The following is a 27,037-nucleotide window of genomic DNA, read 5'->3' as shown; positions in this document are numbered from 1 at the left end:
GGAGGTTGCTTATAAGAGATTTGATAGATTCTGTTAACCAAAAGGAGTGGCAATCTCCAGAAAGTGTTAAACAACTGCTCTGAGAGAAAGGGCAAATAGATAATCCACACTCCCTCCTCACCTCACCACATATATTGTTTCCCTCATAGGTGAAATGAATTTATTTATGCCAGGTGATTGTTTAAACAGATCTCACTTCCAAAATAAGCAATGTTGAATTTCTGAAACATAGGATGCAAGTCATACACGTTCAGCCCAGATGGGATGAATTTGAGAAGGCACAGTCCAGCTCTCGTGAGAATATACCACAAAACCTCTGCTCAGCTGTTGAAACGGACAAATTGACAAAAGAGTATGCCATAGATACAAGGAAGGCTTTTTAAGATTTGGGAAGGAGTTTTATTTCACATTTTCATTAGTGTCTTATAAGCTGATGTTGCATGAACTGGGATTTAATAAAGTACTGCCAAAACTCAAAAAGGTATGGATAACCTCCAGCATTCTCCAGGATTTGCATTCCAATACAACATTACATTCCTCGTATATTTTTCAAGCACACCATTTCAAGCTGTTGAACGCAGATTCGCAACATCTGATCATATTTACCAGAATATCCCTCTACTGTATGTAAGCAGGTTCCCTCATGTACTTACGCAATAGCAAACATATCCCTTGATAACCAGTCCGCGTGGGCTCAGGACTTACACTCATTCAATTTTACAAGAGGGCAAAAGGAAAGGGATTAATTTGCCCATATGGGTCTTACCAATATTATCACATCAACCATTCTCACTGGAGAGCAGTGTGTGCGGGGGTGGAGGAGGTGTGTGGAGGGGTGGGGGGTGGAGGAAATGGGAAGGTTAAAAAAATTAAATAAATGATAAAGGAGTATCTTTAACATACCTGGCTCTTCCTACCACCACTGTCTGTGCCCAGGGTTGCATGATTTCCATGAAGGATCCATTGTCAAAGAAGCCACTCTGCCATTGTCCTTTCTGTGCTGCAGGGATAAAGAAAGCTGTAATCTTGTACAATTTTTATTTCTTATTTACTTAAGAATAAGACTATGTCTCATTCAAGAACCATTCCTTAGTCTTGAAAGCAACCTGATGATCGGCAGCTGGATCCTTCCAAACCTCATCTTCCAACAGGTTCAGTATTTCGTCGATCAAGCCACAGACATAGATGCACGCGCACACACACACACCCCCCCCCCCCAATGTGGATGGAACATTCAGAACATCTTTATAATAACACACTTTGCCCCATGAGTGGAACTTCTTTGTAGCCACTTTACAGACACAAAAGTTTAACTACAATTCTTATATTAATTTTTTTAGCTAACTGAAACTTGGGTGAAAAATTTGACAGGGCTTGAAGGAAATAGTTCAGTAAATTAGGTTAAATGGGGTTTCATGGAAAGAAACAACACAAAGCACAAAAAAGCAATTTAAACCCGAGAGGTTTAGATAAGCAATCGTGTTGGCTTAATCACTTCAGCAAGTGTTTTAATCAAAAGTTAAACTGTAATTACCATATTGTTAGTCTACTTCTCAATCCATGTGACTTCGACCCTACAGTATAATGTTACCATCAATCCTGAAATTATCTTGAAGTCAGGTGTCGTTGACTGCCTTTTACATTCCAAACCTGTGTTTGTTGTCAATATGAAGAATATCGCACTGCCATCTTCTGTAATAAATTACTTTAACTTTTAACCTATGAGAGATCTGAAGTAACTTATCACTAGGAATCATCTGCTCTTTAAACCTCTGACTAAATTAGGAGCTGGAGTCACTAGAAACACTGCTGGTGTAGCATTCTAGAGACATTCACAATTACCTCAATACAAGACAATGAATACTCAAACAAGTGGCTTTTTTTGGTGAAACTAGACCATGTCTTTCTCTCAGTAATTAATTCTTTAAACACACAGAAGGAACATGCATCCATCAAGCCTCCTGAAACATCCAATGCATCTCATAAATAACACATCAGTTTGATAACACTGCTGTTGTGTGGAACACTTAAGTCACTTCACATATACCAAAATTCCACAAACAACAAGACAACTGACTAGTTAGTGTGCTCATCAGGAACTCAACATTGGCCAGTCTTTTTGTAGCATTTACTGAAGGGAGCAACTGCATACTTCCTCATGGCAGCTGCTCGACATAGCAGCAGTTGTATCAAGGTAATTTATTGTTTATGAGATACACACGATTTAGAGCCTTGAATTAAGTACCCTCAGAGTCCACTGAAGTAGATCTTAGGGTAAATATTGATCCCTGGGAAATGCTCTTTGACTGGTAATACTAAAGACACAATATACTGTATAATGTCTGCATGACCTTATCTGTTTCTAAAATTTGATCGCATTAACTTTAATTAAACAACTGAAGGTCGTTCAGTATTAGAGTCAGAGTCGTACAGCACAAAAATGGATTCCTTGTCCAAGCATATCCATTTTTGCCCATCTACAATAATTGCATCACCCATATTAGGTCCCCACCCATCAATGCCTTGCCTATTCAAGTGTCATCTAAAGGTTTCTTAAACATAGTTATTATCTGATTCCACCACTTCCTCTCGCAGAAAATTCCAGACATCAACTGCTTTCTGGATAAAAATCTTTCCCTTTAGATCCCTTTAAAACCCTTTCCTCTCACCTCAAACCAAAGCCCTTTTTTAAAAACCCTTGCAATGAGAAAGTTTCCATCTATGCCTCTTATTATTTTATATATCTCTATTATGTCACATTGCAGCTTCCTTTTCTCAAGGGAAAACAAGCCAGTCTTTCCAATCTCTACCCATAATTAGCCCTCCAATTCAGGCAAAGCCTGGTAAATCCCCTCTGCACCCTCTCCAGTGCATTAACATCCTTCCTATGATGTGGCAAACAATATTTCATGTGTTGTCTAATCAGTGTTTTGTGAAGTTGCAACATGACCTCCCAAATTTTATAATCTACGCCCAGCCCTACGAAAGCAAGCAAACTATGTACCTCAGAGACAAAAGAGACTGCAAACACTCGAATCTGCAGCAATGAACAATCTGCTGGACTAATCAGGGTTTTGACCCAAAATGACAATTATTTTCCTCCTACAGATGCTGTTCGACATATTTAGTACCTCCATCAGATTTTTTTGTTAAACCATATACTTTCTCATCACCTTATCTACCTGTGTTAACACCTGTAGAAAAATATGGACTTGGATACCTAAGTTCATCCTGTTTGTCAAGGAAGTTAAAAGCTTATGTACTTGGTTACCAGAGGGAAAACTAAACCCATTATGTAACACAAATGCAAAAATATTATCAAAACACTCCAGTTGACAGATGGGAGTCTGCTGGCAAAATGTGAATTTAATTTGCACAAATAGGTAGAAATTTGAAGCCAATACTGAAGTGCAAGTATAACTAATGTGGTCCTCTAAAGGACAGTAGAATAGTTTGTGGTATTTTGATTCTGATACAACACTGACTTGCCGTCATGAATAACATTTAATGAAGTAAAATATCTCAACTGCTTCACAGGAACATTATCAAACAACATAAGCTATTTGGGCAGGTGAAGAATAGAGTGGTCAAACAGCCAAGTTCTTAAATTGCACCTAGAGTGCAAAATGAATTGTGAAGGATATGATAGAACCTACACTGCTGGCAGCTAAAAGATTTGCTGCTAGTGGTGAATATTTAAACTCTGAAATGATCTGGAAGTCATAGCCACTGGAGCAGTCACAGGGGGAAATAACTGAGGAGAGTGAGAATATGAAAGCAATGGTGAGAATTTTAAAATTTAATAAACGGGAGCCAATGCAGATAGGTATGAGGTTTGTGGGTGACAGGGACTTGGTGTGAGTGAGGAGTTGAGCATTTGAGATTTGTGTAATGTCAAAATTGTTTTAGAGTTAAAGACCAGAAGTATTTCAAAGGTTTCAAAGGTTCATTTAATGTCAGGGAAATGTATACAATATGCATTCTGAAATTTTTTTCTTCACAACCATCTACGAAAACAGAGGAGTGCCCCAAAGAATGAATGTCAGTTAAATGTCATTTATGTATGCTGCAATTATGAAGTCCAGAAGAAGTATAAAGGCAAAGATGAGGACTTCAACTTAATTTAAGCTGAGGTACTAAAGTATGAGAGCTAGGTGCACAGATTTTAGTCAACTGGTTATGGTTGGAGGCTTCAATGGTGAAGGTGGGCACTACAGTTCAAAACTGTGCAGTCCCACTCCTCACTTCAATGTTAGACACAGAAGTAGACAGTTCTTATCATGGCATGGACATGTGGCCTGAACTTCAATTAATGAACAGAATTGATCATATCAACTTCAGTTCACTACCTCACTTTTTTCTTTTTTTTAAAATATTATTTCTGTTTTTGCACTATTTTTAACCTATTCAATAGACATATATGTACAGTAATTGATTTACTGTTTTTTTTTCTAATTATCATGTACTGCATTGTACTGCTGCTGCTAAGTTAACAAATTTCATGACACATGCTGGTGATAATAAAGCTGATTCTGATTCAGCAGGAGAGAAGAGAGAGGAAAGAGAAGGGTAGCTCATACTGCACATTGTTTGAACCACTGACTAAATTAATTCATCAAGAAATTGAAACACAAATATAAAATGACAGAAACACTCAACATGTCAAGCAGCACCTGTGGAGAGAGAAACAAAGTTAACACCGCAGGACCATCACTCGTACTCAGAACTGACCTGCCGACTATTTTTGGCATTGTCTGTTTCTGTTTCAGGTTAGCAGTATCTGCAGCACTTTGCTTTTTCAGCTACAACTCCAGCAGTTGGATGGCTAACTAAATCAAAGAGTACTGGCTCATGTCACCTCCTATTGTGGTTACTCACTGAATATCTTCCTACAATGCTAAAAATAAACTTTGTTCCTTCACAGTGTAATTTTTTGTAACTGAAGCACAAAATTTTCTTTTCCTTACTTGGGTGAGATCGTCCAGCAAGCATCCACCGAGGATCATAAGGTGCTTTTGTAGGAACAAACTCAATAACTCTATCAATGGGATCCTTGGGCTTGAGGATGGGCACGGAACTTGATACATTCTACAAATAAAATGATTGTAAAAATGAAATCAACTCCAATTTATGAAACAAAATATCACTTCCAAATCTACCAAAGCAAATGCAACGTATAATTTATAAGACCAGCAGCAACAAGGCAGATAAATGTCATTAAAAGTTCACCCATGATGAAAAAACATCCATTATGAATTTTCCCCAGAAAAAAAAAATTGTGAGAAAACCAATAAAGGTTGCCTGTAGGTACAAGAGATAACCTTTCAACAAAGGTACAAATATCCTTCTCCCAGGCACCCTCAACCAAATCTTTCCACAAAGCCATGTACTTTAAAAATATGTTCAGTTAAAAAATAGCACCTAAATTTAATGCCAAGTTTCATTATCACATCGTTCTATATATACACCTCATTCCTCAAGTCCTCTTAAAATTGTGGATTATTGCCTATTGAAGGTGCATCAGTTCAATGAGTTTAAATTCGTAAATGTGGAAACTAGCAGCTATATAGTTTGTGACTGTATAAATTGACCATTAAGCCTGCAATTATAACAGTACATGTCATTATCTATTAAATATTCAAGACTTATGAACAGCATTGCCTCATATCTATGGGTTATTGTCTATTAAAAAATGTCTGTAGCATTTTTGATTAAAGTTTTTAAAAATACCTTAAAATAAATGTCCATGCTGTTATCTGTCAAACAAATAATTTATAATTCTGATGGTTACAGTTATGATCTATTATAAGCAGATCTGGGTTTTCTTTGTTATGTGTATCAATGCCTGTTAATAAACTAAACAACTATTAACTGAGAGGTATTCTCCTCTAATGGTTTACTTTTGGCTATCCAAGTAACAGAGTGGGTTACTTTCAGCAAGCATATAACATTGGTTACTACCAGCTGCACCTGTAGTATTTGATTACAGTCATTTTCTTTTAATAGTTATCATAAATAATGTACATGAAGAGGTCATGCATATTTTTGCTCAATATCTCAAAACACAAATTTGAAAACAGACCTTGGGCATATAGGACAGCCACTGAAGAAGGATGACCACTCCCTCGAAGTCGTCATAGACTGTTGTGTGGGTCACACCATTGTTGTGCATGATCTGGACCCCTCCCAGCTGGTTGTTGGATGTGTACACCTCTCGACCTAGCACCTTTGAGATTTAAAAGCAAAAGCAACACTGAAAATAACATCAAGACAAGTTCATCACAGTTTTGATGGTTTAACAACTTCTTTGAGACTTTCTAACCCAAGGTTAGGGAAAAACCTGTTTAATTAGATAAAAGAAAAATGCAGTGCAAAAACAATTTACATTCACTAGTATTAATACTTTTTTTTAAGAAAGTCATAGTTTTCACCTGGATCCTTGAGGTAATATACCCTTACATCATCTGAGTGGGCCTCCCTACTCAACTCAGCCTCTCCAGGTCCAGTGGCAGAAGGACCGTAGACAGTGGTCCATCACCCCAGAAGTTTTGCATCCGCTACGCCAAGCTTTAGCACATCCCACAGCATGTACTCCTGCAGCCTGGAATTTGTTAGCTGGCAAATCTTCCCTTACACTCTTCTTTAACAAATATCTCACTGTGCTGGAAGACCAACAAGTTTTGTACAGACTGAAGAGTCACCAAGCTCATATCTATTTGACACCTGTTTCAATATGTGTCCCCGGGAATAGCCCACAGATCAGAGTCCTCGGTTAGTCAGCTACTTGGGATGAACTGAGACATGGCCTCTTAGATCTTTCTCCACACCCTCTTAAAATATCCACGGTTTCTTTCCCACTGCAGCTGTGCAGAGGGTAGCTTGTGAGGATGATACAGTAAGTATCTGAATGGGAGGACCCCCTCAGAAAACATTTATTCCAGTTGGAGTAAGGTCAGGTCAGAACTTGTGTAGTTCAGTACAGAATGAGGCTGGGTTGATGGAATTGCAACACAACTGATAATACTAACTGGTAAAAAAAGTTTCCACAGCCACATTACTCAGCGTTTCCAAACAAGGACTGGTGGCCACCAAATAACGGCAAGAAAATCAGGTATATACAACTCAAATTATCTGAAAATGACAATTGTAAGATTAAGACTTATTATCACATGTACATCAAAACATGCAGTGAAGTGCATCATTGGCATTAACAACCAGCACACTCAAGAATGTGCTGGGGGCTGCCCACAAGGTGCCAACAGAGCATGCCCACAATGTTGCACAAAACACAAGAATATTTTTAATATTAAAATATTCTTAACATCTGCCCAACCAAAGAAATGCAAATTCTCAGAGGAAAAGTTTGAGATTTTGAGTTTAAAAAATTGAAAATATGAAGTCCATTGTTAATTCACTGGTAGATCTTAATCACATGATGTTCAAAGATCTGCTGAATGGTTATACCCTCTGAGTAAAGTAGAAAAGTAAAGGGGTAAACGCAGAGTCTTGAGGCTACTTTGAAGCACGTTAAGTAAAATTTAAAAGTTGCAAATTCTAGAAATCAGAATTAACAGAACATTCCAGACATACAAACCTATAAATTTCCAGATATTTAACTGCATACCGAATGTGGAGGATTCTACATCATAAATACCAATCAATTAATTTTGTTTCTACAAAATATTTAACAAACTGATAGGATTTGTCATATTTTCAGTTTATATTAATATTTGAGCCAACATTTTGTTTTGGTCTGCAATTGGAGGTGAGTTTGAACTTGATGTATGTCACTGATCAAACAGGAAATTAAAATCAATACCCTCTCCTGCACAAAAAGGTCCATAATTCAATTCTAGGCTATATGCAGTATCCATTATTTTAAAAATAGAAGTTATGGCAGAGATGGGGCCTCTTGATATTGTCTGGAACTATGCCCCAATTTGCTCCACTAACCCAGCCCTTGTGGGAAAGTATACCGTATATTTTGTCTTGCTGTGTACCCAACTCTGCTGGAAGGGCAAGCACGGAACCCAGATGAGAACAGGATTACAGATGGCTGGAAATCAGTTTCTGTCCAGGAGTCTCATTAAGCTGACCTCAGAGAGTACTAGATATCAGTACCTAGTGGAATCACTAACAGAGGTCAACTTAAGTTTGTTAATATGAGTTTGTCACCATGATGTTTTGAACACGTACAAAGTATTTTCATATTAACAACATATGAAATTTAAAACATTAGCCCAACTACATTTGTCTCTCTGATAACATTTTAACATTGCTGTGTATATGGGCAACAGTGTTCCAGCCATCTTCAATAGGTACATTTAATGTCAGAAAAATGTACACAATATACATCCATGAAACAGGAGTGCCCCAAAGAATGAGTGATAGTTAAATGTTAGAACCACAAAGCCCCCCCAGTTCTCACCTCCCATAAGCAGCAGCAACGACCCTCCCTCCCCCACCAGCAAAAAGGGATCGGCACCCCCCACTGAGCACTCAAGCGTGCAGCAAAGCATCAATAAAGACATAGACTTGCAGTACCCCAAAGACTATTCGACATACCACAGGCTCTCTCTCTCCCTAATAAGGTAAAAAGAGATGTCCCCATTTCACAGCGAGAGGGGAGACATATCAAACAACCTGCTGATTTATGATTTAAAAGTCCATTGCGTCGCTTTTTTACGAGCTCTGTGCTCAAAGAACTTGGGTCTCTGGGCACACAGCCAGCTCGCTGCTTACGACCTTCCATCTCCCACCATGTATCAGATGGCGACAAAGGCCTCTTCTCTTGTGCAGTGACAAAGCACCTATAAATGTACATGAAAGAATACGTAACATAGCTGTTTGCGCAATGCTTTACAGCGCCAGCTGTAATTCCTGCTACTGTCTGTAGGGAGCTTGTGCGTTCTCCTGCGACCATGTCGATTTTCCTCCCAGTGTTACGGTTTGCTCCCACATTCCAAAGGCGTATCAGTGAGGGCTAGTTATGGGCATCTCTGTTATGGGCATGCTATGCTTGCACCAGAAGCATGGTGACAATTGTGGTGGGCTGCCTCAGCACATCCCTAACGCAATAGCACATTTCACTGTATATTTCAATGTGCGTGTGACAAAAAAAAGCGAATCTAATCTTGAACTGCCCACTTCCAGAGTTAGCACTGGACCTGTAGACATTTTGGTATTGTTCAGACCGTTTCTGTGGTTGGACCATTGCTCTCCACGTCATTGGCTGAAGATTGACCCTACTTCTGAATGAGCTACGTCTGCTCATGATTAGCTTTGTCTGCAGATGTAAATCATATTCTAAAGCACCCAGCATTAACTATCAGGGACTTGAACTCGAGCATGACTGAATGATGATGTTATACCTTCTCCCTGTCCATACCCTTGAGGGGAAAACCAAAAAGGATGCAACAAGCCCACAGCTATTCAACATTCTGCCTGGCAGAGTAGGCATTTGTAATAACACTTTTGTGCCACGGGCAGTTTATTTTATGAGGAGAGAAGCACATCATTGCAAGCCAAACACATCAGTCTGGCACTCTCTGCAATAAAACACAGGCTGAGATTTCGACTGCAATGGTGAGATATACCGCACAATAAAAACCTGCAGCACAGTTTATGCAGTAAACAAGCTCAGCACTTCCCCTCTTCAGAGTAAAATCGCTTCAGCCCAAGTTCCTCATTACACGATTTATGTGATGATAATTCTGAACACCCAGGATGATACCTCACCTGTGACAGTGAATTACCGGCGTTCATCCACCAGTATGAAAGACCCAGAATTCACCAGCACTGCAGGTGTAAGCAAGAGTTACGATGGGTTTTTGCATGAGAAAGAACTAGCTGGAGCTAGTTTAGAGGAAACACTTCACTAATCCTGGAACATAATTTTACAGCAACAAAGATATAAGGCCTGAATTAAATATTTACAAAGTAAATATCTTACATCAAAACTTCTTCCCAGAATAAATCTCAAAACTGGAGAGACTATACTTATCTAATTAAGGAAACCAAACTAAATCACATTAAGGCATAGAATTTAGTTAACGTCTTTTGCTAACTTTGCTTAAAACAATTTAATATACATGCCTGGAAAGCTTCCAACTCCTTTTGGAACTGTGCCTTTGTAGGTCACTTGGCTTCCAAAGCAGACAGATGTGAGCTCAGCTTAACATCTCAAGGTAAGAGTTAATTCAAACAGCTACAAGTAATTCAACGACCTTATCATCATTTATTCTCATGGCTATAAATGGCTGTAAATTCCTTCAAATTTTTTTGAGGTTTAAAGCCTGCATCTTTTATTAGTTGGAACTTTCAACCTTGCTCGTTACCTGTGACAGTTTGAACTGTTCACATGCTAGCTACTGAGATGGGTAATCTGAATACATACTTAACACTCTTAGTGGGCAAAGGCAGTGATTTACCTAATACTTTGAACACTACACTCAAATTTCTATGAGGAAGTGACAATATCAAGTCTACAATTTTAAAAACAGTTGCAGCAAATCTGCAATTTTACATCGTCAACACAATGGAAAACTGCATTGATGCATCACCTGCAATGCATCAAAATATTCTGACATTCTTCACCCACGATTTTGCTCAACATTTGACAAAGAGTCATCAAAGTAGTTTTGTGGAGTGTTAAAGAAACAGGTGAAAGGAATAAATTTTGACAATTAAAATTAAAACTTGTAAAGTGCAAGATGGCGGGATTGAAACACTACCAAAACTGGCAACCAAAGGCTGCACCAGTGATCTGAAACCAAGCAAATAAAGGAGATTGCTTTAGAAGCAGTCAGTCTGAGTACCGACACTACCCAACATCTACACACCATGGCAATGGACAACCATACCTTGGGAGGAGTTACTCACTAATATTCCTCCTACTAGCAACACTGTGTCCTCAGCGCTTGCAGAAAATGCCACACAAGCTTGGTCAAACAACAAGCCAGGCTATATGCTAAATCACAAATGCAGAGAGCCTCTGCTCCAAACCATCCACACACCCTCAGTGGTAAAAAACTCCTTTTGGAATTGTTGACAAAACACCTGCCAATTCCAATGCAAAAGCATTTTAGCATTCACATCACCTCAGAGAGTTAGTCACTTCATTTTGCAATTACTACTTTGCTCACGAATTACTCACTACATTTAACTCCACCGAATTTCATCAATTTACTAATTATATTTAATTAGATATTCTAATATTTAAGTATGCTTTGAAAAAAAAATTCTACGTGTAAAACATTTTATAAACCAATTGCATTCCCAAAGTTGTTAATCACATTTCTGCCAATTTAAGTTTTTAGCTCTTTCCATTATAAATCCACCATTTTCTCCTTTAGAAATACCAAAGATGATTAAGTAATATTATTTCTTAAAATTCCAAAATGTGCTTTGGCCATCATGCACTTCTAGCTGTGGAATAACATCTGGTTAACTCAATTTACACACTAATAAAACAATACCATAGTCACAAATGAAAGGACAGAGAATATAGAGTAATTAGTCACAAGAATAGCAATCATTAATTATTAATTCCAAATACACAATATGGTCAACTGTGGGTGAATGACAAAATTGCATTTTGAAAAAGGTGGCCAAATGATCGAAGAACACAAACTGGGACTCAACTTGGTCACAACAATGATGACTGGGAATAAGACTGCAAAATAAAAAAAGTTCCGAAAAGAAAAAGCAGAAACAAGCTGGTAGGTTGCTTCATCCTAAAAGTTGAAGGTTCAAAGTAAATTTATTATCAAAGTACCTATATGTCACCATATACTACCCTGAGATTCATTTTTCTGCAGGTATTCACAGCGGAACAAAAGAAATAAAAGAAAATCAATGAAAAACTACACACTAAGACTGACAAGCAAGCAACATGCAACAGAAGACAAGCAGTGCAAATACAAAACAAAATAAATAAATAAATAAATAATATCGAGAACTTAGTTTAGTCCTTGAAAGTGAATCCATAGGTTGTGGAATCAGTTCAGTGTTGAGGCGAGTGAAGTTACCCACGATGGTTCAGGAGTCTGGGTGCTGAATGGTAATAACTGTTCCTGAACCCGTGGACACGGGACTCAAGGCTCCTGTACCTCCTTCCCGAGGTCAGCAGCAAGAAAAGAGCATGTCTGGCTAGTGGGGGTTCTTAATGATGGATGCTACTTTTCTTGTGGCAGTGGAGCTTGTAGATGTGCTCAAGGATGGGGAGAGCTTTTCCTGTGATAGACTGGACTGTATCCACTACTTTTTGTAAGCTTTTCCTTTCCGTACAGGCTCTGCTATTCAACAAGTTCCTGGCTGATCCTTCACCTCAGCATCATGTTCCTTCACAAACACCCTATTTATTCCACTAATATACAAAACAAAACCAAAAAGCATCTATAAAATAATGCAATTTTTGGAAGGAATACAGCAATACTTGATTAGGAGAGGATTATGAAAAAAAGGCCCAAATTTATTAAGTTTCCAGAAGATGCAATAATGATTATTGCAAAGTGGCAGATATGGTTGATAAAAAAAATTGCAAATTAAACTAAAACATTCACCATAAAACGTTACTCCCTGAAGGACGGGCATAACAATAGTAAAAATTCTTTCTGAAAATTCTTTTTTCTTCTTTCCCTGGGTAAAAGCAGGAAGGGATCTTATTGAAACTTGTTGGAAGTTTATTTACTTGGAGATACAGCACGGGAAGGGACCTTCTGCACCACTCAGCAACCCAGCTATCTAACACAAGCCTAATCACAGGACAATTTACAATAACTAATTAAACTACTAACCGGTATGTTTTGACCTGTGGGAGGAAACCAGAGCACCTGGAGGAAACACATGCGGCTGCTGGAAGAAGATACAATCTCCTTACTGGTAGAGGAGGGAATTGAACTCCAAATGCCCTGTGTTGTAATAGCATCATGCTAACTACTACACCACCATGGTGTCCCTAGTTCCATGATGAAACACCAGCATCTTGAATGTGGACTATCCAACTTGTTTGGCACTCCAGGGTGGGATTTTCCTAACTACACTGAGACACTGAACTCCACATGGAATCCAGAGAAAGACTGTAATTTTATTGCATTTTCCTCAACAGGTGCGCCAGGTAATTTGCACCCCAAAGCTGCATCAGCTGGACAGCATGCCCATTCCTCTGAATCAGGAGGGGCAGCTGTGAGGGAGAAGAGCCCTGGAGTTCAATACCTGGCAGCTCCATGCTGTCAACCTTGAATTAGGGCAGCATGGTAGCAAGGTGTTAGTGTAATGCTATTGGGTTCAATTCCCACCATGGTCTACACGGAGCTTGTACATTCTCCCTGTGTCTGCGAGGTTCCCTCCAGATACTCCATTTTCCTCCCACATTCCAAAGATGTGCAGATTAGTAGGATTATTGGGCATATGGGATTAATTGGGCAGCACAGGCTTGTTGGGCCTTACTATATAGCCAAAATAACTAATTTGCATTTTTGTACTAAATGCATTATTCATACATTTTTAATTGACGAGTATTTGGGAACATAAGACCTTTGCGATTCTGGACCAGGATGAAAGAAACTGCTATTCTTTAAAACCTTCCAAGACGGCAAGGAGTGTCCCTGTCACTGGATGTGCATTTGCTGCTATTTAACAGTGATTTAGCCTCTCTGTATTGCTCACTGATCTCCCCTCTGGCTAGCAACTCAAATGGTAAGTGTTTAGCACAATGGAGGCAAAAACTCTGAGCATGAAAACAAAGTACATTCAGAAAGTTTTATTTGCCAAGGGTTTGAATGATTTGACGTCATTGTCCTTACCCTCCTGTGTCTTCCTTGGTCCAAGACGCTGGCACGCTCTAGTTTTACCTTGGCTGGAACCAAGATGACAGTGGCAGACATGGAACAGACAGGTTACTGCATACTTCCTCGGCTTGCTCTGAATGTGGACAACTTGTCTCAGAACAAGCTTAGGCTCAGTTTACTAGGAAATAGTACGAAAATGGTACGTTCCCTCTGGATGCTTTACAACATCTTTCTCTTGAAATGCAGTTTCTCAACACTTCAGAAAGTGATACTCACAGGGAGCAAAGCTCTTCGTCAGATCACAGATCCAAAGCACAGGGCTTAAACCACCACTACACCAACCCTAAGCAAATTGATAGCAAATTCTCATTAATTTTATACATGCACAAACATCTTACACTGGAGTCTAGCTTTATTCTTGAGGAGCAGATACATTTTGTAGCTTCATATACATCGTGGCATGTCAAAGGCAGAATTTAGAATTTGTTAAGGTATTAGAAGAAAAGCAATGAATACAACAGACATGATTAAACCGAAGGAAGTCCAACAATTTGAATGAACCCAACACATTTCGTATTAGTCAACTGCCAAAGAGACAGTAAGGGACTCCATTTTTATCAGTGTCTACAGGAAGATTAGTGTTTTTCCCCTTCTATGTTAGGGATTTAATCATGAAAGCCAAGAAATTGCATCGGTTATGAGCCCACATAATGAAGCTGATGGCAGCTCCATAATGTGGTGGCATTGGAGAGGTTCCAGAGGTTTCATTCCAGGAATGAAAGGGTTAATGTATGAACAGTGTTTGACGGCTTTGGGCCTGTACTCACTGGAGTTCAGAAGAATGAGGGGATGGGGGGTGGGGGAAGAAGTGGGGGATCTCACTGAAACCTATTGAATATTGAAAGGCCTAGATCGAATTGACTTGGAAAGGATGTTTACTATTGTGGGAGAGTTTAGGGCCAGAGGGTACAGCCTCAGAACAGAAGGGCGTCCCTTTAGAACAGAAATGAGGAGGAATTTCTTTAGCCAGAGGTTAGGGAATCTGTGGAATTCACTGTCCCACATGGCTTTGGAGGGCAAGTAATTCAAGATATTTAGAGTGGAGGTCGATAGGTTCTTAATCAAAGGTGTCAAAAGATTACAGGGAGAAGGCAGGAAAATGGGGTTCACAGGGATAATAAATTACCAATGATGTAATAGCAAGCAGACTCAATGGGCCAAATGGCCTAACTGTGCTCCTATGTCTCATGGTTTAATAATTTCATACACCAACATGGCACAACCACAGCAATCCGAAACCATCCAGGACCATGGTGCTTCAGTGGAGGAGGGAGCCGGTGCAGAAATTGTTTATTTTTCAAAGAAAATATCTATTAATGTCACTGAAGTGCTTGCACTTGTCAGCACTTTCATGGTAGAAGCAGATTTTCATCACTCATGCGTTAAGCGGTCAGGGTCAGCAGTTGTGAAAATATGATCGCACACATGGAACCCGTCTGGTCCCCTCTGTTTCAGCGAGGCACCAAGCACAGGGTGCAACCTATTAATGTAAATGACAAGTCAGAGCAAAGGAACCATGAACCAAGTACAGCCTAACCTTGAGGGGACTCTGCAGTGACACAGACGGATGCTCAGGACTGTCAGGGATGCAATTTCTTTGATATTTAGTGGTGTCCCTTTTATCAGCCTTTCCTTTTGAATACACAGCGAGAGTATTTACTATTTTAATGGCTTTGTAGAATCACTACAGGAAGATTAAACTCAACAGATTAATAAAATAGGCTCACTGAATAGAAAAGCTGACACTTGCTGGATTAACACTGCTAATATTAAATATCCAACAGACACCAATCTAGTTCTGAGATATTGTGTTAGATTTTATATGACTCTCTGCACAACTACAGACAATTTTATTTGTTTAAAGAATACAAGGAGCATTTTTTCCTTCATTTATTCAGACAGTACTGCTGGGAACAAATCTGTTGCGACATTCAAAAATTGAAAATGATCGCAGTAGTCACTAAAATAGGATTTTATTCTACCAGTGTAATTTTCACGTGGAACACAACATATCTGAAATTCATTTTGCTTGGTGGTCCATCTCCCCATCGATTTGAATGGAGCGTGTTTATCACTTCACAGAGCTCAACTTTCTGAGCCAGTAGGGTTTTCACATTGAGTGCCAGAATAAGTTGTTGGTAAAGTATTGGGAGCGCTGAGATTCACAAAAAAAACAGCACACACAAAAAAATGGCACTGATGCTGTACAAAATCCTGGTTAGACCTTGTTGTTCCCAACCTTGCTTCATTTTGCACCATATCCTTACATGTTCACACTCTGTAAAATGCGTCCCGATCTTTGCCTCACACAAATAAACACCCTGTAGCTTCAGGGACCTCCTGTTACAGAGTTGTATCTTGCCCTGGGATTCCGAGGGAGTGCTGGCAGCCCCACATGCAGAGCTTCTGGTGTGCCTAGCAAATATTTATTACTTTTACTTCCTTTATGTACATACCAACTAAATTATTTCAACATTATTCAAACCTTTTGGACCCTTTGTAATCACTGTCCTTCTTCCCTTACCAGAACCCCATCTTCCAGCAATCCCCCAAGTGCTGGGGGAGGTCACAGATCACAAGCTGGGAACCATTCAACCAGGCAACACAAGGGAGTAGCAAGGTAATATCATTATGCCAGGGATCTTAAAGAAGGAGCAGGAAAGATGAACATAAACCCATTTTAAATGCTGTTCTTGAGTTAAGTGAACACATTCAGAATCAGAACCAAGTTTAATATCACCAGTATTTGTCATGAAATTTGTTAACTTTATGGCAGCAGTACAATGAAACACATGATAAATATAGAGAAAGGAATCTGAACTACAGTAAGTACGTCTATTAAATAGCTGTTAAAATAAATAGCGCAACAAGAATAGAAATAAAAAAGTAATGAGGTAGTGTTCGTGGGTTCAATGTCCATTTAGAAATCAGATGGCAGAGGGAAGAAGGTGTTCCTAAATCGCTGAGTGTGTGCCTTCAGGCTTCTATACCTCCTTCCCAATGGTAACAATGGGAAGAAGGCATGTCCTAGGTGGTGGGGTCCATCCTTAATGACACCTGCATATTAACAAGATACAGCGAACACCATCTACAACAAGAATATTGCAATGACACTTGTATTTTCCTTTTGTTCATTCTGTTCAACCCATTTATTTTGAATGTTCATTAAATATTGAAAAGAATAATTTTAAATCAGAATCAGGTTTATTATCACTGGCATGTGATGTGAAATTTGTTAACTTAGCAGCAGCAGTTCAATGCAATACATAATCTAGCAGACAGACAGTAAATTAAATAAACAAGTAAATCAATTACGTATATTAAATAGATTTTAAAAAAACGTGCCAAAACAGAAATTCTGTATATTAAAAAAAAAGTGAGGTAGTGTCCAAAGATTCAATGTCCATTTAGGAATTGGATGGCAGAGGGGAAGAAGCTGTTCCTGAATCGCTGAGTGATTCAGGCTTCAGTACCTCCTACTTGATGGTAACAGTGAGAAAAAGGCATGCCCCAGGTGCTGGAGGCTCTTAATAATGGATACTGCCTTTCTGAGACACCACTCCCTGAAGATGTCCTGGGTACTTTGTAGGCTGGTACCCAAGATGAAGCTGACTAGATTTACAACCTTCTGCAGCTTCTTTCAGTCCTGTGCAGTAGCTCCCTCCATACCAGGCAGTGATGCAGCCTGTCAGAATGCTCTCCACAGTACAACTATAGAAGTTTTTGAGTGTATTTGTTGACATGCCAGATCTCTTCAAACTCCTAATAAAGTACAGCCACCATCTTTCTTGCCTTCTACATCATCACATCACTACATCATTATGTTGGACCAAGTTAGATTCTCAGAGATCTTGACGCCAAGGAACTTGAAGCTGCTCACTCTCTCCACTTCTGATCCCTCTATGAGGATTGGTATGTGTTCCTTCGTCTTACCCTTCCTGAAGTCCACAATCAGCTCTTTCGTCTTACTGACGTTGAGTGCCAGGTTGTTGCTGCGGTACCACTCCACTAGTTGGCATATCTCACTCCTGTACACTCTCTTGTCTCCAACTGAGATTCGACCAACAATGGTTGTATCATCAGAAAATTTATAGATGGTATTTGAGCTGTGCCTAGCCACACAGTCATGTGTATATAGAGAGTAGAGCAGTGGGCTAAGCACACACCCGAGGTGCGCCAGTGTTGATCGTCAGCAAGGAGGAGATGTTATCACCAATTCGCACAGATTGTGGTCTTCCGATTAGGAAGTTGAGGATCCAATTGCAGAGGGAGGTACACAGGCCAAGGTTCTGCAACTTCTCAATCAGGATTGAGGGAATGATGGTATTAAATGCTGAGCTATAGTCGATGAACAGCATCCTGACGTAGGTGTTTGTGTTGTCCAGGTGGTCTAAAGTCGTGCGGAGAGCCGTTGAGATTGCATCTGCCATTGACCTATTGTGGCGATAGGCACATTGCAATGGGTCCGGGTCCGTGCTGAGGCAGGAGTTCAGTCTAATCATGACCAACCTCTCAAAGCGTTTCATCACTGTCGATGTGAGTGCTACTGGGCGATAGTCATTAAGGCAGCCCACATTATTCTTCTTTGGCACTGGTATAATTGTTGCCTTTTTGAAGGAAGTGGGAACTTCCTCCTGTAGCAGTAAGAGGTTGAAAATGTCCTTGAATACTCCCGCTAGTTGGTTGGCACGGGTTTTCAGAGCCTTAGCAGGTACTCCATCGGGACCATCTGCCTTGCAAGGGTTCACTCTTTTCAAAGACAGACTAACATCGGCCTCTGGGACGGAGATCATAGGGTCATCCAGTGCAACAGGGATCTTCACAGCTGTGGTTATGTTCACAAGTCAATGCTTGTGTTAAAATTTTATTCCCGTCTATTGGAATTACAGTTTAAAAACTGACAGGAATTTTGTTACTGATCCACTATGTCCCACAGTGCCATTCTATCCATGGATGTGAAAGACACACAAGCCATAATGCTTTAACTCCCATTCCTGATATACACTACACCTGGAATGCTAGCGGGAAAATCTATCCCTCGTGTAATTCCATCATGCAGTTTTAGATATTTCCCAAACACCATCCTTTCCTTCTTTCTCTGCATTTGCAAATTAGAATATGCGTGTCAATTAGGTCCAGCAATAATTTATTGCCTCAATGGTGTTAAGCAGAGCATGTTACCTTTTAATTGTATGATAGGAACTGCTTGCTCATCACCTAAATACTACAGACAGGTCAGACTTTTGTGTCAAAGGTACTTTGATGGAAGGAAGTAATATTATTTGCTTGACCTCCTCCAAAATCCCAGTTGCTGTCTGTGTTCCGTTGGTACATTCTCCCTGCAAGTCCACTGGCTTTCTCTGGCTGCTCCAGTTCCCCCTCACATTCCAAAGATGTGTTGGAATGTTAACTGGCAATTGTAAATCTTGTCCTGTTGTGTAGGTGAGTGGAGTGGTGAGGAAATGCAGGGAATAAAATGACTAGAAGTGTAAAATGGACTCCTAATGACCAGCACAGGCTTGATGGGCCGAAGGGCCTGTTTGCTTGCTGCATCTTTCTATGACTCGGCTTCTTTAGGAGGCACTGTGTTCAAAGCTCACAATCTTCAAGTAGTAGATCCACATTTACCTGAAAAAACTAATCAGAGAATGTGGAGAACAATCTGTGCAGATTAAATCCCTCACGAGAGAGGAAAGGAAATTCAAAAGAATTGTTTAGTTAGATGAATCATAAACTATCCACACTGAGACAGGGCTCCGGCACAACCCTAGGCCATTTTCAACAGAACTAACACCACAATATTCCACCAGCATTATCAGAGTAAATTTGAGGCAAAGCAAAAAATAAGGCAAGTCTCAGCAAACAAGGCCAGTTAACTCAGGGTAGGAAAATATATTTTTCAGGGCCACAAAAAGATATATTAACCAATGAACCAAGAGCGACTAAAAAAATTAGTCTGAAACAATGGTGTCTGAAAGCCCCAGTTTCTGATGTATCACTCAAAGACTCCAATTAAATGGTTCGTGCAAATTTGCTGTGGGTACTAATGCAAGTTGTATACAAAATAATTGTAATCAACAGATGAGCACCATGGGGAAATATGCCTGTAGGCACTTGGGGTGGAATGGACCATTTTAGACCAGACTACTGTCCAGACCTGTTATCTGTACCATCTTCCCACACTTTTTCTAGCTGTTTAGCAACACACAAGCAGATCCACCACACTGGAGGCATTTTGTTAGGCAAAGCAGGCTTTGAATAGTCACTGTTAAATTTATTAATATTGTATTCCAAGTTCCCCACTGCTGCCTATAAAGAGTTTGTATGCTCTCCTCGTGACCACGTGGGTTTCCTCCAACATTCCAAAGACGTACCAGTAGGGAGGTTAATTGGTCTTTGCAAATTGTCGCGTGATTAGACTAGGGTTAAATTGGGGATTGCTGGGCATTGCGGCTCAAAGGGTCTGTTCCACACTGTATGTCAATAAACAAACAAAGCAAATAAATAAATTAATCACGAGGGACATGGTGTGGAATACACAACCACAAGTCCTACTGTGTAGTAGAAGATTTCAGGAACAAGCCCAATGTGCCAACCTGCCTCTTGTAATCACGGACATTGCGTGAAATGATACTAAGCGAAAGAAGAGAAATGAAAATAAAACGTAAAGGCTGCGGTTCTCCCATTCTTTAATTCCAGCCACTGAACTCCAGACCATTCAGCAAGAAATGTACAAAGACTGATTTCTATTCCAAAAAAAAGTTGGCTGCTCACACTTTAGTGCAGAAGGGCAAATATTTTCCAGTCTCATTGGGAAGCCGAGCACATTTTGTCCCCATTCACCTTCAAAATCCAGTGTATTTCACAGCGTCAGTTTGATCTGGAAATTCATACCGTTCAGAAGTTGTCTCTCACTGGAATAAAATCTGGGAAAGCAGCCTTGTCATGAATACCAATCTGAACAATCTTACAGCCCATCACTTAGGTAACAACTCTTGGTTTCATGCCATAAAACTGAGGGATCAAGCGTGAAGTTCATCAGTTGTTCTCAGCACCAACTTCTTCATTTCCTTAGTATATACTTGAGATTTTATAAGACTCAGTAAAGGTTCAAATTATGAGATGGCTTCACTGGGTTAAAAAAATAATTGTCAGTACCAACATTCTTCAGTTACCTTCCACCTTTTGTCTTTAGTGACAGGTCCAGCATCAGAGTGGGTGATTGCTCGACGAAATCTGACTGCCAGTTCTGAAATGCCGGCTGTCCGTCAGACTGATCCAACTCAAAAACAGCGGGAGATGGACTCCCAGAATCAAAAATGCAGACTCAGAGGCCACTTTGTTAGGTACCGTGTGTATTGAATAAAGAGGCCACTGAGTGCAAGTTTGTGGTCTTTTCACACATTCACTTCTAGCCCATTTACTTCAAGTTTTGACGTGTTGTGCATTCAGAGATGCTCTTGTGCACTCCACAGTTGCAATACATGGCTATTTGAGTCACTGTCACCTTTCCGTCAGCTTGAACCAGTCTGGCCATTCTCCTCTGAACGTCTCGTTAGCAAGGTGTTTTTGCCCATAGAACTGCCACTCACTGGATGCTTTTTGTTCTTTACACCATCCTCTAAACTCTAGAGGCTCTTGTGTGTGAAAATTCCAGGAGTCAGCAGTTTTTGAGATTCTCTAGCCACCCCATCTGACACCAACAATTATTTCACAGTTGAAGTCACTTTGATTAGATTTCTCCTCCATTCTGATGTTTGGTCTGAACAATAACTGAACATCTTGACTATGGCTGCATGCTTTGATGCATTGAGTTGCTGCCACCTGATTGGCTGATTAGATATTTACATCAATGAGCAGGTGTACAGGTGTACCTAATAATGTGGCCCCAGTGTGTATAGTGAATGAATATCAAAATAATCTGTATTAAAGTATTACAAAAGTACAACCAGGGGTGGAAAGTGTGCCATTAGCTCTGTAAAAAAAAACTCATGCTTCCTTTGTCCTTTCCCCTCACAAATATTTTAACTGTAAATAAGATTCTCTATCCCTGATAGCACAAGATTCCAATTTTATAAATATTTGAATTTCATAAAATAGAATAAAATTCAAGGTCAGAAGTCTTTTGATCCAGTCCATAAACTAAATATTCATTGTAAGTAAAACTACTCAGATGTATCTGTCACAAGTGAACAAATGCTATCCTCAACATTATGGAGATGCCTAGCACAGTCAAGAAACATAATCTAAATACTTAATGCAAAATAACACAAAACTAATTTATCCAATTCTAAGAGTTTTTTTATTATTAGCAGTAAAGATAACTGAAGAATGAGAAGCCTACACTGTTACTACTGATGATGCCTTTTTTAAAACCAGTGGGGCCATCCCATAAACAGAACCTTTACGGAGTCTTAGAATCTCAAGTATATACAAAGGAAATGATAAAGTTGGTGCAAGAACTGAATCCTATTTTGTATTCATGCTTCTTTTTTCCCTCTCTTAAATTAACAAAAGCAATTTCACTCTCAAAATGCCAGTGTTTTTGTAGCCCAAGGCTTTTTTTTGTGTGAGGTACCACAGTTGTTCTGTTCTTTCCATTTCATACTATTTAAGGCAGTCATTCTGAACCTGTTATGAGGCTACAAACTGCTACAAACCCAGTGGATTTGAAAGAATTGAGAAAGAACATGGTTTCAGTGGTTGCCTTTCCTTATTTCTCCCCCATCCCCCACTACAGATTTCTGTGTTCTGCCAATGACCCCAGAGCTGATTAATAGAAATTATGCTGCCTGAAGGTTATTGCATACATCTCAGCATTCCTACAGTGACTAACTGCTGCCCTATAAAACCTTCCAAGACAGCAAAGAGCGTCCCTGTCACTGTATGTGCATTCTGTTGCTGTTTAATAGATACAAGTCTGATTTGACCTTTTTTTTTACTTTAACTGGTCTCACCACTGGTTGGCAATGCAAAGTGATGGTGTTTAACACTATGGAGACAAATGCCTTTTCAAGATGAACACAAAATAAATTCAGGCATATTCAAACGCAGAGAGCAAAAAAAAAAAGATATGGCAAGGATTAAGTGATATTACTTTGTCACTAAACCCATCTTGCTCTTACTCTCTTCGTGCTTCCTTGGTCCAAGTTACTGACTCATGGCACACCTGCTACAGTTTCACATTGGCTGAAATCCTTTGGCATCTCACTCAAGCTAATATCTCTTCACATGCAAGTTGGCACAGCAAGTTTCAACACTTGACATTGTGCTGCTCATAGAAAGTGCCCTGGCAGGATTCCATCCAATCTACAAACAATATTCCCCACAGAAGCCCATGTTTTCCAGTGTACACACCCTTAAATCTGAGAGGGGGATTCCTGATCCTTACCTTCTTTCTGAACTGTGACAACAACTACAGAGACTCGTGTCAGAGGCCTGACAGTAACCAGCAGAAACCAAAGATAATCGCTGTTTCAGATCGGTTGTCAGAGGTTATAGATCTGAAATGCGAATTGTTTCCATCTCCACAGATGCTGCCCAACTCAATGAGTGTTTACTGCATTTTCTGTTTTTATTTTAGATGTTCAGCATGACCACGGAACATGTGGGTTTACGTTGGCTGGCGTAACTTGGAGACAAATCACACAGAGAACTTGCCCAGCTAAGGATACAAAATAGCAATGGATCCTGCACCAAACATTAATGTCCTTAAGTAATTAAATAAAAGTAGTTGAATTTTATTCTGGAACTTCAAATTAAAAGCTATAACAGATTTGCTGCACTAGGAAGCAAAACGCTCTTTAACATCTTGTGGTGGAGGTGCAATTCTTGGAAGCATAGATAAAGTCGCATTCAAAGTCAAGTTTATTGCCATGTGCACAAGTACATGTATGCACAGGTGCAATGAAAAAACACATGCAGTACCATCACAGGCATATGGTATTAGCTGAAGATTAACAAGAAAAATAAATTGAATATAATTATAACAAACTATACAAGAAAGAACAAAAAAATGACAAAGTCCGTTGTAGTGTCAGATGGTCAAGGTACATTCAAGTAGGAATTTGGGTGCTTTGCCACCTCAATTTTTCTTCAAATGGCAGAGAACCACCTTCTGTACCTGCAGCCATCTAAATCCACATCACTTGCAAAGCCCATCATAGCTTTTATCTCCTATTCAAGGTAGCAAAGAATGGCAATTGTTGACCCAGGGATAGCGAGCAGAAACCCACTTTGAATCACTCACATCTAAGCATGGTAGTTGCAACCTTGTCCCTACAATTCCTTATACAATTCTTTCAATATGTAAAACAGTAAAATAAAGCAATCTAACTGCAACGTGAGAGATTTTTACCAGAATGAAGTATGGATTTGTACCATATTTAGTATTATCTTAACTTGCTAGGAGATACTTCTAGGCAGTTTTAATTTCAGGTTTGCCACCCTGACAAGTAGAGACTGCTATGATTAATGTCAAAGTTCATTAGCGACTTCCTTTTGTCCTTTACCTCCTTCATAGTACAGATTATGTTAAATGCCCTACATTCAGAAACTGTTCAGTTCTTAAAAAACTTATATTTAGAAGAAATTCTGATTAATATTGTTTCACCCTCAAGAAAACCAACATTATCAGTTCCATTTCTCAGATGTGTCCACAGTTTCCTTCTTTGGGTGGCATAAATAATCCTAGAAATCAATGCTTTAATATTACATTGGTCCTGGAATACTACAGCACAGAAACAGGCCCTTTGGCACATCTAATCCATGCCAAACTATTATTCTGCCAAGTTCCATTGACCTGTATCTAGACAATAGCCTTCCATACCCTCCCATCCATGTACCTACCCAACTTTTTCAAGGGTCGAAAACAAATCTGCATCCACCACTTCCTCTGGCAGCTCCTTCCACACTCTCACCATTCTCTGAGTGAAGGTGTTTTGAATCGTATTACCCTTAAACGTTTCACCTTTAACCCATGACCTCTAGTTCTAGTCTCACCCAACCACAGTGGCAAAAACCTGCTTGCATTTACCCAATCTATACCCCTCATAATTTTGTACATCTCTATCAAATCTCCCATCATTCTCCTACACTCTAAGGAACATGATATTCACAAAATATTATTGTGATTACTTCACTCCCTTCTGGCTCTGTATCTCACTTGAGACTAACCCATTTACTTTTAATGTATTAAATACTGACCAAGGAATATCATTATCACAAACGCAATATTTATCCTCCAGACACATGTAAGTGAGCAGAAATTCTAGACACAAATTGAGATAAAACTTTTAGAATTGATTGTTTGCTGTTACAGAGGATTATTCATGCCATGTTGAGGTTCTCTCGGTGTACAGGTGGGTACAATACAGGCAAGTGGACTTTTTTTTTTAAAAAGAGGCCATGATCAATGGTTTTAAACACTGAAAAGACTTAATGAGTCAGTTTTAAGATGCTTAGGCCCTTGGAAAATGTTGCAGCAGAGCTCCTGCTCAAAAAAAAATGGAGATGAAGATGAATTTGTAAGGAAATAAATTTGAGATAGTTTCCAACATTTTCTGGAGTCAGAGTTTAATGAGATCAAAGGCACGTTCATTGGTTGTTGCTCTTTCCTGCACTTCACTTGGAGATGCTACATAGCAAAGTCTGTGTACTTAATCTAGGTGAACAGAATCCAGAATGTGATTTGGAAGCAGCTCTTCAGGCAGTGGGAGGAGTTAATGTCCAGTGGGCATTTATTGCCTCAGAACGTATCTATTGACTCATTAACTCAAAGTGCAGTGGGGACTTCTGCCATTTGACCCGGAGGTGGTCTTGACAGAGACAAAGAACATGTGCATGCCATGACTGTCATCTTTGGTCATGAGAAATAGTTTCTCCTTCTTTCTCTCTTGGAGAATAGTGGAGCTTTCAATTCAGGATATATATATAGAGAATAGATCGTCAGTCACCAATCCTAGTTCTTCTTAGGACGTTAGCCAAAAGTCTCTTTACAAGGAACTCTTAGCAAAGGTAGATATCAATCAAGAAATTCACTATTGTCATCAATGTGCCAGTGGAACTTTGGTTGAATGAGTGAAAAGTTGTCAAAAGATGAAGACTTCATACCTAGCACAACACTCATGGTCTACCAGGCATCAGTGATCTCTGCTCTCCTACGCATACTTCTAAGACCAGGACAAACTACAGCAACTCAAGGCACTGAAAAGATGTCATGGACGCTGTCTTCAACAAAGTCCGCCAATTTCACTGGAAGGATAAGGGAACCAATGCCAGTGTCCTCTCTTCAAGCCAACACCTCCAGCATTGACGCCCTAATTACAACCTGTCAGCTCCACTGGGCAAGCAACCAGAAGATTTAGATTCAAGTTTCTCATGTACACATGGAGTCAAACAGTGGAATGTGTCGCTTGCATTAACAAGCACCACATCCGAGGATGCGCTGAGGGCAGCCCGCATATGTCACCACACATTCTGGAGCCAACACAGCATGGCTATAATACTCAGAATAACAGAAACCACCCCTCCCCCGAAAAAAAACAAGCAACAGAACAACAACAGCAAAACAATCTCCCATTCCTCTCTTCCACCCACACCAAGAGCTATTTAAAATTATGAGGAGGATAAGATAAGAGTTGACGTGGATAGGCTTTTTCCATTGAGAGTGGGGGAGATTCAAACAAGAGGACAGGAGTTGAGAGTTAAAGGGCAAAAGTTTAGGGGTAACAGGAGGGGGAACTTCTTTACTCAGAGAGTGGTAGCTGTGTGAAACGAGCTTCCAGCAGAAGTGGTTGAGGCAGGTTCGATGTTGTCATTTAAAGTTAAATTGGACAGCTATATGGACAGGGAAGGAGTGGAGGGTTATGGGCTGAATGCAGGTCGGTGGGACTAGGTGAGAGTATGAGTTCAGCACGGACTAGAAGGGCCGAGATGGCCTGTTTCCGTGCTGTAATTGTTATATGGTTTTTTTTATATACAGACTTGAAATTGACGTTCACATTGGGCCTTTGACTACCCCAGTGGACTCGGAACTTCGGCCAACGGGCCTAAACTTCTGGACTTACGATTCAACCTACATGCTTCGATCTTTTGCATCGATCCCAAGACACACTAATCACCAAACACTAAGCCTTGGACTCCAGTCCCATCAATACACAAACCCAGGGGGCCATCGGACTTCGCCC

General features: G+C 39.8%; 1 protein-coding gene across 2 annotated transcripts in view; it reads right to left on the bottom strand.

Annotated features, from left to right (window-relative positions):
• The window catches only part of acaca (acetyl-CoA carboxylase alpha), a 289,052-nt gene that overhangs the window by 61,443 nt on the left and 200,572 nt on the right, over window positions 1-27,037 (bottom strand). For both annotated transcript variants that reach the window (XM_063031453.1, XM_063031454.1), the window contains 3 exons: window positions 6,083-6,226; window positions 4,968-5,088; window positions 904-1,000 (listed from right to left, as the gene is read on the bottom strand). In XM_063031453.1, the coding sequence (XP_062887523.1) occupies window positions 904-1,000; window positions 4,968-5,088; window positions 6,083-6,226 (362 nt within the window). The remainder of the gene's footprint in view (window positions 1-903; window positions 1,001-4,967; window positions 5,089-6,082; window positions 6,227-27,037) is intronic.

The sequence above is a fragment of the Mobula hypostoma genome, chromosome 23, assembly GCF_963921235.1.
Source record: "Mobula hypostoma chromosome 23, sMobHyp1.1, whole genome shotgun sequence".
Classification (NCBI taxonomy): Eukaryota; Metazoa; Chordata; class Chondrichthyes; order Myliobatiformes; family Myliobatidae; genus Mobula; species Mobula hypostoma.
Note: the sequence above shows the minus strand (reverse complement) of the source record. Positions and strands in the feature narration are given on the sequence as shown.